The sequence below is a fragment of the Vombatus ursinus genome, unplaced genomic scaffold, assembly GCF_900497805.2.
Source record: "Vombatus ursinus unplaced genomic scaffold, bare-nosed wombat genome assembly UNPS02014820.1, whole genome shotgun sequence".
Taxonomy (NCBI): domain Eukaryota; kingdom Metazoa; phylum Chordata; class Mammalia; order Diprotodontia; family Vombatidae; genus Vombatus; species Vombatus ursinus.
In genome coordinates, this window is record NW_020954598.1 from 24,857,313 (window position 1) to 24,869,681 (window position 12,369).

The 12,369-nt window shown below is 42.8% G+C and overlaps 1 protein-coding gene across 1 annotated transcript in view; it reads right to left on the minus strand.

The window, feature by feature from the left end:
* Positions 1-308: 308 nt before the first annotated feature.
* CCDC36 (coiled-coil domain containing 36) overlaps positions 309-12,369 on the minus strand; it is a 58,981-nt gene continuing 46,920 nt past the window's right edge. Inside the window, exons 6-7 of the mRNA XM_027836873.1 lie at positions 1,947-2,050; positions 309-1,433 (exon numbers count right to left, since the gene is read on the minus strand). Of these exons, the coding sequence (XP_027692674.1) occupies positions 309-1,433; positions 1,947-2,050 (1,229 nt within the window). The remainder of the gene's footprint in view (positions 1,434-1,946; positions 2,051-12,369) is intronic.

Here is a 12,369-nt window from a genome sequence, read left to right on the forward strand (position 1 = left end):
AGGCTTTAGTTAACGTTTTGTTTCTAAGGAAATCTTAATCACATAAAAGACACAACGTTCTGGCCAAACTTTTTGGGTACCTTAGCTAGCAGTCTGAGTGAGAATAGAGAGACTGAGTTCTTTAGATATGGCTCCAAAGTGCATTTTACTTGGGCACGTGTATTTCAGAGTCTTCTTCTGACCACAGGGCAAGGCACAGAATGATGCATTTCTTCTCATTCTCCCAGCTAGAAAAGAGAATGATTGTTCACAGCCACCTCTGCAGAAATGGTTGGTAAGGAGTGGTGGTCAGGAGCCCCAGAGAAGGCTTAGTCTCCATCATCATCACTGCTGTCAAAAGCAACGGCATAAAATATGCTTTCCTCAGCCTCCAGGGCTTTAGGGCTGCCCAAGTTGTCAGAACTGAGATCACTGAACCACTTCATCTGCTTATCCCACTCGGTGCTGTCTGGAAAGGGAGAAGAGTAATCACAGAGGAAGAAGCTGTTGGCTGCTCTGGGGGGGCTAGCTGCCCTTTCTACCTTCTCTGCCCTTCCTCTTCCTTTCACTCCAGGCTCTAGAGTTTTGTAGGGACACAGCAGGGGCAAGGGTTGCCTGGGGTTCTCCACGTGATCCAGAAACCCATCTTGTTGTCTAGAGGCTGCAGAATGGGGATACCCTACTCTTGAGCTGAAAGCAGAGGTACTTCTGGAAAGGCCTGAAGTCTTCCTTCTTATAAACGTGCCTCTTTGGACTTTCCTGGGCTTTTTCCTCTTTGCTCTTTTTCTTATGTCTATACTCTTGCCTTTCTGTTCAAGCACTAGAGCTGCCGGCTGATACTCCTGCAGAATACACGCGGGCCTGGCCTTGGTGACCAAGTCCTTCATGGTCACTGATGAAAATTGAGATGTTTCTTGAACCATCAAGTCTCCTCTGCAGTGATCCCTGTAAATCTTGCTGCTAGAGTCATGATTCTCAGATAAACTCCTAGCAGGAGCCTGAGGCTCTAAATCAGTCTGCACAGCTTCATCCTTTACGCTCCGACTTTCTCCGTCAAGCCAAAAAGTGGCCGCACTTCTACTGCGCCTGAGAGTTTCACCTTCAACTTCGTGCTTCTCAGTCCTATATTTTTCACGTTGGTATAATGATGTGAGGGGATTCAGGCGAGGAAGGAGCATGATAGCTTCACCTGTATCTGGTGATTCTGAGATTGATTTCCCTTTTCTGGCGAGATTGGAGGCCTGGAGTAGAGCTGGAAGGGTCTGAGAACCTCCATCACTCACATGGAAGGGTAACCGAGCTTCTGAACCAAGTGAATACATTTCAGCGAAGACTTTGGGGAAGTTGAGCTGATCTAATTGGTCACACAGCCTCTGATGCTGTCTGCTCTGTTCGGCTGCTAGGACTTCAAGATGCTTCAGACTGGATTTCACATCTAAAAATTCTGCCTTTCTCTGGGGAAAGGCAGTCAAAGGAAAATCATTAGACAATGAGCATCAGCGATCTGTGACAGACACGCAGACAAACAGGGAGAGACAAAAACAAGAGCATTCAATAAAAGGAAAGAAAGCTCCAGATGCAAATATTTAATCCCCGTGATCTGGTATAAATAAATGCCTCATTCTAAAGAGATTTAGAGGGAAACAGACAACATTTCTTTGGGAAAGCAGGGCCCTGATGACGTCTTTATAATCCATCTCACTAGTGGGCCAGAGCTCCATTTGAGACTGGGGTCTGGGGAGGGGCCCATGGCCCAAGAGAGAGGATCCCAGCTCCATCACATTCCAGGACACTCTAGCAATGTTAGATTCAGACAAGGAGAAGTAAACCCTTGGGTTACATCAGTTCAAAGGGCTCTGTTAGTTCATGAGCTCCTCGAGGGCAGGGCCTATGTCACTGTTCACTTTTAGCCGGGCATCCAGGAGGCACTTTACTAAGGTTCGGTTGGATCCAAGATCCTGACTTACAGTTTCAAGGTGCTTCTCCATCTCCTGGGCTGTCTGCTCCATTCTGCTCCTGTCTCGTAGAGCGTCTAACAGTAAGTCACAGTGGGCTTGGGCATTCTCTTGCACTAAAAAAAAAGAATTTAATAAACACTACCCCTATCTTTCCTGGGGAGACTGAAAATACTTTGGTTTACAGTTCAGCATGAATTCTACTTAAAACTTCCTAACAGGGTATCCTACTTTGACATAGCAACTAAAGCATAGAATTTAGAGTCAGAGAAACCTTAAAAAAAATCCAGTTCAAGCCCCTCAGTTTATGAAGAAGGAAAAAAATTCCAGAGGGGGAAGTGACTTGACCAAGGTCATTTGGGTAGGAACAGCAAGATCTGAACTTCCTACAGACGGAATCCCTGCACTTCTGCATCTTTGCTCCCACTGTTCCCTCTGCCTAGAATGTCCTCCCCCCCCTCATTTTTGCCAACTGAATTTCTACCTGTCCTTTACACACCAACTCAAATGCCACCTTTTCTAGGGAACGACTCCCCATCTCCTGTCACTAATGACATCCCACATCAGACTTCTCATACTCTGTTGTAAGAGTGTATAGTACAGTTGTTAATGTTGGCATCTCACTGCCGTAACTAGACTATCAACTGCATGAGGGCAAGGATCTTGTTTCCCATTGTCCCAGTGTCTGAGCACAGTATTCTGAACATGGTGGGCATTTAACAAATGTTTCTTATCATTCTGACTCCAAGTCTGGAGCTTTTTTGGGCTCCAGAAATACAGTGTCTGCTAATTTCTGTGTGACCATGGGCAAGCCACTTAACCTGAGCCTCAATTTCTTTATCTGTAAAATGGGGATGATATCTAGACTCCTTACTTCACAGGGTCATTGGGAAGATCAAATGAGATAATGCAAGTAAGAAAGCATTTTGGAAAACTTAAAAGCATTCTACCAATAGCAGTCATCAGCTACACCAGGCTGCCTTCCAGGTAAGAGACTTTTAGAACAAAGGAAGGGTCAGCGCTCATCTCCTGAGGGAGTCTCAGATTGCTGAAGTATGACTTTTCCTTTCTCCTCAGAGAGCCCATGTTCCCAAACACAGCAGAGAGAAGATCCCCTTGGGCCAAATCACAGGCCAGAGTGAGAAAACCAGCTCTGCTCAGGCACCCTCCCTCCTGGCAAAGTGATGGGGCCCATCTACCAAGCTTCTTTATACATAACCCCACCTATGCAAGTCAGAAGCCTTCTCTGTCCTGATGGGTGCTTGGAGATAAGGAGGTGAGGACAAGAGTGTGTGTCCCCAGACACGGGGCTAGCAGACTCCTGGCCATTTCCCCTTGGCCCAGACACAAGCTATGATTTATTTATCTGCTTCTGAAGCAAGAAAGGGATGAGAATCAATTCTCCCTCACTAAGTAGACCTGAGACATCCAGGGGAAGCTTTCACAGTAGAGGTCTCACCATTTGCCTTGAGACATATGACCTGACCTAGGCTGAACCCATACTTTATATCTATCTGGGGTGAAGGAACGTGGCTCAGCCGCCAGCTCCCACCTTACCTTTCCAGGAAGGTTTATAAAGTACTGAACACATACCTGAGTCACAGAAGGTCAAAACTAGAAGCAATAGTACACATCACCTCGTCCCATTCCATGCAAGTGGGGAATGTATATAATGTTTATGGGGGGGAGAGAAGCCCATGGTCACCCAGCTAAGTCATGGCAGAACCAGGCTGAGACACAAAAGATACAAACCCCAAAGACATAAACCTAAAGATGACAGCAGGGAGTAGATGAAAAAGCCCACTGGATTTGAAGTCAGAGAATCTAAGTGAAAATTGTAGTTCTGCTGTTGATTCCCTGGGTGACTTTGAAGAAGCCACAGCCCCCTCCTTGGGCCTCACGCTCCTCAGCTGCAAAATAAGGGGGTTGGACTAGATGGTTGTTAATACCCTTCCTAAGTCCCATGATGCTAACTTGTAAATCCAATTCTTCTTTCTCTCATCCTACTCAAGGCTTTCTTTCAAAGCAGAAAAGAAAAAGTCAGCCTAGAGTGAGATTCTGCTTTAATCTTCCCTTCCCTCCCTCCTACCTCCTTGGGGAGAAGTAGAACTGCTCGCTTGTGGCTCAGGGACTAATTGTGTAGGCTGATAATGGGCTGGGGTCACTGCTTTTAAAATGAGTTGCACAGCTGCCTCAGTCAGATTAGTTTAAGAATTGGGTTAAACGCTAAACCTTCACAGCATCTCAAATGGTGCACCTGAACAGAGCGTTCGAATGCTTAAAGCAAGGCCGTCATTGGCTGAGTATCATTAAAGCCCATGGAGTTTGATTCAGTGACACTCAAGGTGTGTGGCAGCTGTGCATTCCAGCTGAAAACAGTCATCCAAACCCCCATTCTAACACAAGGCCCTTTGTCTCCTCTCCTCTCATCGGCACCCCAGGGAAGCTGTGAGCAGCCTAACCTGCAATTTACAATAAATGCTGGCTCTCCCACTATCCACGAGCTGCTGACAGGCAGCCTTGCTGCTTCCCTGCCCCTCCCAGCGTGCTTCTACGTGCCGGGAATCACAGCATCTGAGAGCTGGAAGAGAGCTTAGACATCATTTCATTTAGCACAACCCTCTCATTTTATAGAGAGGCAAACCGAAGCCCAAGGAAGTCACTCCTTCAGGCCATAAAAGTGGAACTAAGACGCCTATGAGGCAGGTACTGGATAGTTATTCTCCTTCATACTTTATTTATTTTTTTTTAGGTCATAAACCATAGATTAAAGTTTATTGTGCATATGCTTACAGGAAGGTAGAGAAAATAATAAGGATGTTCTAAAAACTGATGGTTCTGAGAATGTAGCAAGTTATTTCATCTCTTTGTTCTAGTGATTTGCAACTGTTTGGGGTCATACTTTATTTTTATTGATCCATAGACTCATAGAATGTCAGAGTCAGAAGAGATCTTAGACACTGGTTCTGTAAAGATTCAAGCAAACACCACCTGACTGGGCCCTGGGCCCCAAAACACTAGCACCTTGGACACCAACCACGATGACCCCCCAAGATGGGGGGTGCCCCATTTTGTAGTAGCACCAGTGGAAAGTGATAGACTGGTCCTACCTGTGAATTTAGTGGAGTCCTATTAGAGGCCCAAGCCAACACTTCCCCAGGCCTATGGCTAGCAGATCCAGACCGCTAGTCACAGGATCAGGAAGGATTCTATATGATCCTAGATTGAGAACTGGAAGGGAGCCTCCAAACACATCTAGTCTAACCCCTTCATTCTACAGTGAAGAAAGGAAAGACCAGAGAGATTAAGTGATTTTTTGTGGCTATTTAGTCGTTTCAGTCACGTTTGGCTCTTCATGGCCCCATTTTGGGTTTTCTTGGCAGAGATGCTGGAGTGGTTTGCCATTTCCTTCTCCGGCTCATTTTACAGATTAGGAAACTGATGCAAACAGGGTGAAGTGACTTGCTCAGGGTCACAGAGCTAGTAAGCATCTGAGGTCACATTTGAACTCAGGTCTTCCTGACTCCAGGCCCAGAACTCTATCCACTGTGCCCCCCAGCTGCCCCATGGCAGAGGTGAGATTTGGGCCTCTGTCTTCTGACACCAAATCTATTGTTCAGGGCCTCCTAAGTGGTTTGGAGTTGCCTTCTCCTGTTGGGAGGAACTAATGAAATAATCTATGTAGTGCACTTTGTAAACCTTCAAGTGCTCTGTAAGTGTTCACTATCACTATTATCTCTGCTCACTTTCTTGTCCCAATTTGCCTCAATTTCTCCATTTCCCAGGAGGGGAATCTACTGACTGCTTCATCCTGTGCTATAACACAGTGGTAAGACAGAGGGAGTGGAGTTGAAGGTGAGTTCAGTCAGGCCCCTGGAGCGTTCAATCTCAGGCATTTGCTGACTCCCAACCTGTTATCCTTCCTGATATCTAAGAGAACAAACAGGTGCCTCTGCCTGTCAATCACAGGTCCCTTGAGCATCAGAGATCCAACCAAAAGGCTCATGTTTCCCATACTGTGATGAGCAAACATTCACCTCCTCTCCTAAACCTTGTGTTTCAGGATACTCAGCTGCCTTGGTGAAGATCCGGGGCTCTTGCTGATACTTCCTCATTCCCTTACATTTTGGCTTTAGGATTCCCAAGTGCCTCGCCTGTTCTACCTGCTCCCTTTCAGCTTGGCCTTTGGAACCCCTATTTTATTACCAAATTTCTCTTGTCAGAACCAGGCCCTGCCCAGAAGACACAGCACCTCTGGCTGTAACTTTTATCTCCATGATGCAGAACTCAGGATTTCCTCTCCTTGTGATCAGGGATATTTCCATCTCTCCCTCTTGCCTCAATCTGCCTACATCCTTCTGCATTGGGGCTTCCAGTCTTTAACCTCTCCCTGCTCTGTCCTAACCTTCCTTGCTTTTAAGTCCAGACCCAATAATTAAACAGTTGAACTCCCACCTTAGGTTACCCCCACCATCTGCACTGTCCATGCCAACTTGTGTGCTGCTGAATGCCGCTGGAGGAAGTTATACATTGGCACTGAATAAATACTTGTTGATTGACTTGATGCTTATTGGGTCCATAACAAATGTCTTTTCCAGGTTCTGCTGGACCCTCGCTGCTGCACGGCAGTCGTTTTAGTCTTCTGATTGACTTGCTGTTGCACTACCCCAGGAATGGTTGCATACCTCTTTTCTTCCCAAGCTCCCCAAGTCAGCCTTACCCCTCTTTTCAGTAGAGGACTTTGAGAAAACTGAAGCCACGCATCACCTAGTTCCTTTTCTCCCCTGGTCTACACCACAAAAACATAATAACTTCCCATTCTCTCCTTTGCTCCTCAAGTCTCGGAGAGAGAGGTGGCCCTTCTCCTTGTCAAGGCCAACCCCTCTATTTGTGCCCTGCAGTCTCCTATGGGAGCACTCCCCTTCTCTCTTGAGCTCATGTCCGATCTCTCCTTATCCACTGGATTCTTTTCTGAAGCCTGCGAACATGTCCAAGTGTCTCCCATCCTTTCAAAAAATCCCTCCCTCAAGTGCTCATCCTGTACCTCTCTTTCCTTCTAGCCCCACCTGCCTTCACTTCTTTTCTTCTCCTGCACTCCTCCACCCTCGTGGTCTGGTTTCCTGCCCCACCACACAGCTGAATCTGTGCTCTCCCAGGTTACCAGGGACCTCAACTGCTGCATGCATCTGGTGGCCTTTCTTCAGTTTTCCTCCTACTGGAGTTCTCTGCAGCTTTCTGTACTGCTTCCTGCCTACCCACCTCTTCCCTCAGTTTCTGCAGCACTACTCCTTCCTGGTTCTCTCCCTACCTAACCAAACATCCCTTCTTAGTCTCTTTTGTTAGATTATCGTCTATCTCCTGACTCTTTAGCAAGAATGGTCTCCAGCTAGGAAGCTCGATAGTACAGCAGATTAGAGCACTAGGACTGGAGTTAGGAAGACCTGAGTTCAAATATGTCCTCAGACACTTACCAGCTGTGTGACCCTGGACGAGGCACTTAAGTAACCTCTATCAGCCTCAGTTTCCTAAATTGTAAAATGGGGATAATAACAATAGCACCTCCCTGGGTTGAGGTATTAAATCAGGATTAAATGTGTCAGGATTAAATGAGATAATATTTGTAAAGTGCCTGGCACACAGTGGATGATTAAGAACGGCTTGCTTCCTTCCTTTTTCCTTCTTCCAGGGCTCTGTCCTGGGTCCTCTTCTCTACCCTTGGTGATTTTATCAGTTCCCATGGGCTCAAAGTATCATCTCTATGCAGGTAACTCCTACAATACCTATCCTAACTTCTGGCTTGTATTCTGCTCCTTCATTGCCAACCACTTGTTCCATATCTCTTCCTGGACATTGTGTAGGTATCTTAAACTCACTACGTCCAAAATGGAACTGATTAGCTTTCACCACCCCTCACCAATCTTCTGTTTTTGTTTTTTTTTTTTTTACAAAGGTGTGTAGCCTTGGAGTCATCTTGGACTCTTCCCTCTCTCTCACGTCCTGAATTCAATCAGTCACCGAGTACTATCAGTTTTATCTCCACAACATCCCTGGCCTCCTTCCTTTTTCTCTACTCAGAGTCACCACACCAATTCAGGCCCTCATCACCTCTTGCCTGGATTTCTGTAATAGACTCCTAAAGGGCCTCCTGTTTCTAGTCTCTCCCCTCTCCAATACTCCCTCCACATAACAACCAAAATTATTTTCCTAAGGCATAGGTCTGATTCTGTCGCTGTCCATTGCCAAGTGGATGAAATACAAACTCTTTTGCCTGACAGGTAAGGACCTGTACAATCTTGCTCTAGCCTACAACCATTCTGGAGAATAATTTGGAACTATGCACAAAGGGCTATAAAACTGTGCATATACTTCGAACCAGCAATACCACTACTAGGTTTGTATCCCAAAGAAATCATAAAAAAGCGGAAAGGACCCCCCCACACACACAAAATTTATAGCAGCTCTTTTTGTGGTGGCAAAGAATTGGAAATTTAGGGAATGTCCATCAGTTGAGGAATGGCTGAATAAGCTGTGGGTATATGATTGTAAAGAAATACTATTGTACTATAAGAAATGATGAGCAGATGCCCAAAGGGCTATAAAAATGTGTATACCTTTTGACTCAGCAATACCACTTCTAGGGCTGTATCCCAAAGAGATCATACAAATGGGAAAAGGACCCACATGTACAAAAATATTTATAGCAGCTCTTTCAGTGGTGGCAAAGAATTGGAAATTGAAGTGGTACCTATTAATTGGGGAATGGCTGAACAAGTTGTGGTAGATGAATGAAATGGAATACTATTGTGCTATAAGAAATGACAAGCAGGCTGATTTCAGAAAAACCTGGAAAGACACAAACTGATGCAAAGTGAATCGAGCAGAACCAGGAGAACATTGTACATGGTAACAGCAACACTGTGTGATGATCAACTATGAATGACTTAGCTATTCTCAGCAATACAATGATTCAAAACAATTTCAAAGGACTCAAGACGAAAAATGCTATCCATATCTAGAGAAAGAACTGATGGAGTTTAAATGAAGATCAAAGCATACTGTTTTTCACTTTATTTTTTTATGGGTTTTTTTTTTGGTCTGAATCTTCTTTCACACCATGACTAATATGGAAATATATTTTGCATGACTGCACATGTATAACTTATATAAAATTGTATTGTCTCAGGGAAGGGTGAGGGAGAGAATTTAGGACTCAAAATTTTTAAAAATGAATGTTAAAAATTGTCTTTACATGTAATTGGGGAAAAAATAAAATATTATAAAATAATCCTGGACACACTGCTGAAAGTTAAAGATAGAAACAACAGTCTAATGTATAACAAAATCTTCATTGAACCACTCTTTGTAGTAGTAAAGAAGGGAAAGAATTGGCTCCCCATTGTTTAGGGAATGGTCAAAAATAACTATGGCTGTATGTGAATATAATGGGATATTACTGTACATTATGAAATGATGAATATGAGGAATGCAGAGAAATATGAAAAGATTTTCATAGTCCATATGCATTTATTAAGCACCTACTATGGGCCAGGCATTGTGCTAAGAGCTTGGGATACAAAGAAAGGCAAAAGATAATCCCATTTGTTGAGGAGCTCACAGTCTAATGAGAGAGACAACAGGCAAACAACTATGCACAAACAAGCTATGTACAGGATAAGCAGGAAGTAATCAACACAGGGAAAGCACTAGAATTAAGAGAGACTGGGAAAGGCTTCCCATATAAGGCAGGGTTTTAGCTAGGACTCAAAGCTAAGGAAGCCAGGAGACAGAAGTGAGGAGGGACACCATTCGAGGCCTGGGGGGCACCCAGTGGCATCAGGAGATGGAGTATTTTCTCTGAGGAACAGCAAGGAGGCCAGGGTTACTGGATCACGAGGGCGGTGGGATTGTGTAATGTGCAAAAGACTGGAAAGGTGGTTGTAGGACATTAGCTTATGAAGCTCTTTGAATGCCAAACTGGATTTTTTCAGTGAACTGATAAAGAACGAAATAAGCAGAACTCAGAAAATAATACACACAAAAACGATAGCAATGTAAATGGAAAAAGATAACTTTTTGAAGTTGAACTCTGAGTAACTGAAAAACTAATGAATGTCCCTGAGAACAGAAAATGAAATGTACCTCCCTCCTCAAAGTAAAGAGGCAAGAGACCAACAGGCCAGAATATTGTATGCACTGTCAGATGTACTCTATCAGATGTTTTTTCTGAATTGTTTTTCTTTGTCACAAGGAAGTATTCAATCTTAAGGAGGTATAGTTGAAATAACTGTGACACAGAGACAAAAGGCATCAGTAAAACATATTTCTAAAAATAAAATAAAAATTTGGGGGGTGGGCTCTTTCCCTTTCAATGTTTATTCTTGAGGAGGTTAGCTTAAATCCATTGGGCAATTTTCACTATAACATTGCACCATTCTCAAATCTTGCTTTGTTCCACCTTGGTGCATTAATTTTTTCCTTTTAATTTGTATTGATATCATTTGTTTTTTTACATCCACTTCATTTCCAGAAACAAATTTTTTTATAAATTTATTTATTTTTAATTTTCAACATTTACTTCCATAAGATTTTGAGTTCCAAATTTTCTCCCCATTTCTCCCCTCCCCCGCCCCAAGATGGCATGTAATTTGATATAGGCTCAACATATACATTCATATTAAACCTGTTTTCACATTAGTCATGTTGTAAAGAAGAATTAGAACCAATAGGAGGAACCATGATAAAGAAGAAACAAAACAACAAAAGAAAAGGAGAGCAAATAGTATGCTTCCATCTACATTCAAACTCCATAGTTTTTTCTCTGGATGTGGATAGCATTTTCCATCATAAGTCTTTTGGAGTTGTCTTAGATCCTTGCATTGATGAGAAGAGCTAAGTCCATCAAAGTTAGTCATCACACAACATGGCTGTTACACATGTACAATGTTCTCCTGGTTCTGCTCACTTCACTTAGCATCAGTCCATACAAGATTTTTCAGGTTTTTCTGGAGTCCACTTGCTCATCATTTCTTACAGCACAATAGTATTCCATTACATTCATCTACCACAACTTGTTCAGCCATTCCCCAATTGATGGGCATCCCCTCAATTTCCAATTCTTTGCCACCACAAAAAGAGCTGTGGTACCTCAGAGTTGTTTTGATTTGCATTTCTCTAATCAATAGTGATTTAGAGCATTTTTGCATATGACTATAGATAGCTTTAATTTCTTCATCTGAAAACTGCTTGTTCATATCCTTTGACCATTTATCAATTGGGGAATGACTTGTATTCTTATAAATTTGACTCAGTTCTTTATACATTTTAGAAATGTGGCCTTTATCAGAGACAAAATTCTTTCCCAGTTTTCTGCTTCCCTCCTAATCATGGTTGCATTGGCTTTGTTTGTGCAAAAACTTTTCAATTTAATGTAATCAAAGTTATCCATTTTGCATTTCATAATGTTCTCTATCTCGTTTGGTCATAAATTCTTCCCTTCTCCATAGATCTGAAAGGTAAACTATTCCTTGCTCTTCTAGTTTGCTTATAGTATCAGTCTTTATATCTAAATCCTGTACCATTTTGATTTTATCTTGGTATAGGTTGTAAGATGCTGGTCTATGCCTAGTTTCTGTGATATTATTTTCCAGTTTTCCCAGCAGTTTTTGTCAAATAGTGAATTCTTATCCCAGAAGCTGGAGTCTTTGGGTTTATCAAACAGTAGGTTACTATAGTGATTGACTACTGTCTTGTGTACCTAACCTATTCCACTGATCCACCACTCTATTTCTTAGCCAGTACCAAGTAATTTTGATGATTTATAACACTGCTTTATAACACAATTTAAGATCTGGTACAGCTAAGCCACCTTCCCTTGAATTTCTTTTCATTAATTCCCTAGATATTCTGGATCTTTTGTTCTTCCAGATGAATTTTGTTATTATTTTTTCTCACTTGATAAAGTAATTTTTTGGAAACAAAGAATTTTTTTTAAGGAGGATAACTAAAAAACACATCAACCAAGTCTGACACTTTATGAGGTGTTCCATATCCACAGAAAGTGAATTCTTATAACTCTTCTTTGAGGTCAAGCTTGGTCAAAAAATTTCCCAGCATTCAGTCTTGATGTTTTTTTGAAGTTGTTCTTTCCATTTTCATCATTTTAGCTATTGTATATTGTTTTCCTGGTTATTTAATTTTGTATCAATTCATATGCTTCTCTGTATTTTTCAGTCGTTATATCACATTAATTAATGAGCCTTTGGGGCTCAGGGTCTGGCAATTCGTCTCAGCTATTCTCTTCTTAAGAGCCACCATTATGGGAAGGGAACAGGTTGGCCTGTGACCAGGGTCTTGGCTCTGCCTCAAAGTATACACCAGGGCTGGTCCTGTTTACTCTTGTCTCTTTGTCTTCCTCATCATAAAGCTTCTAGTGTGG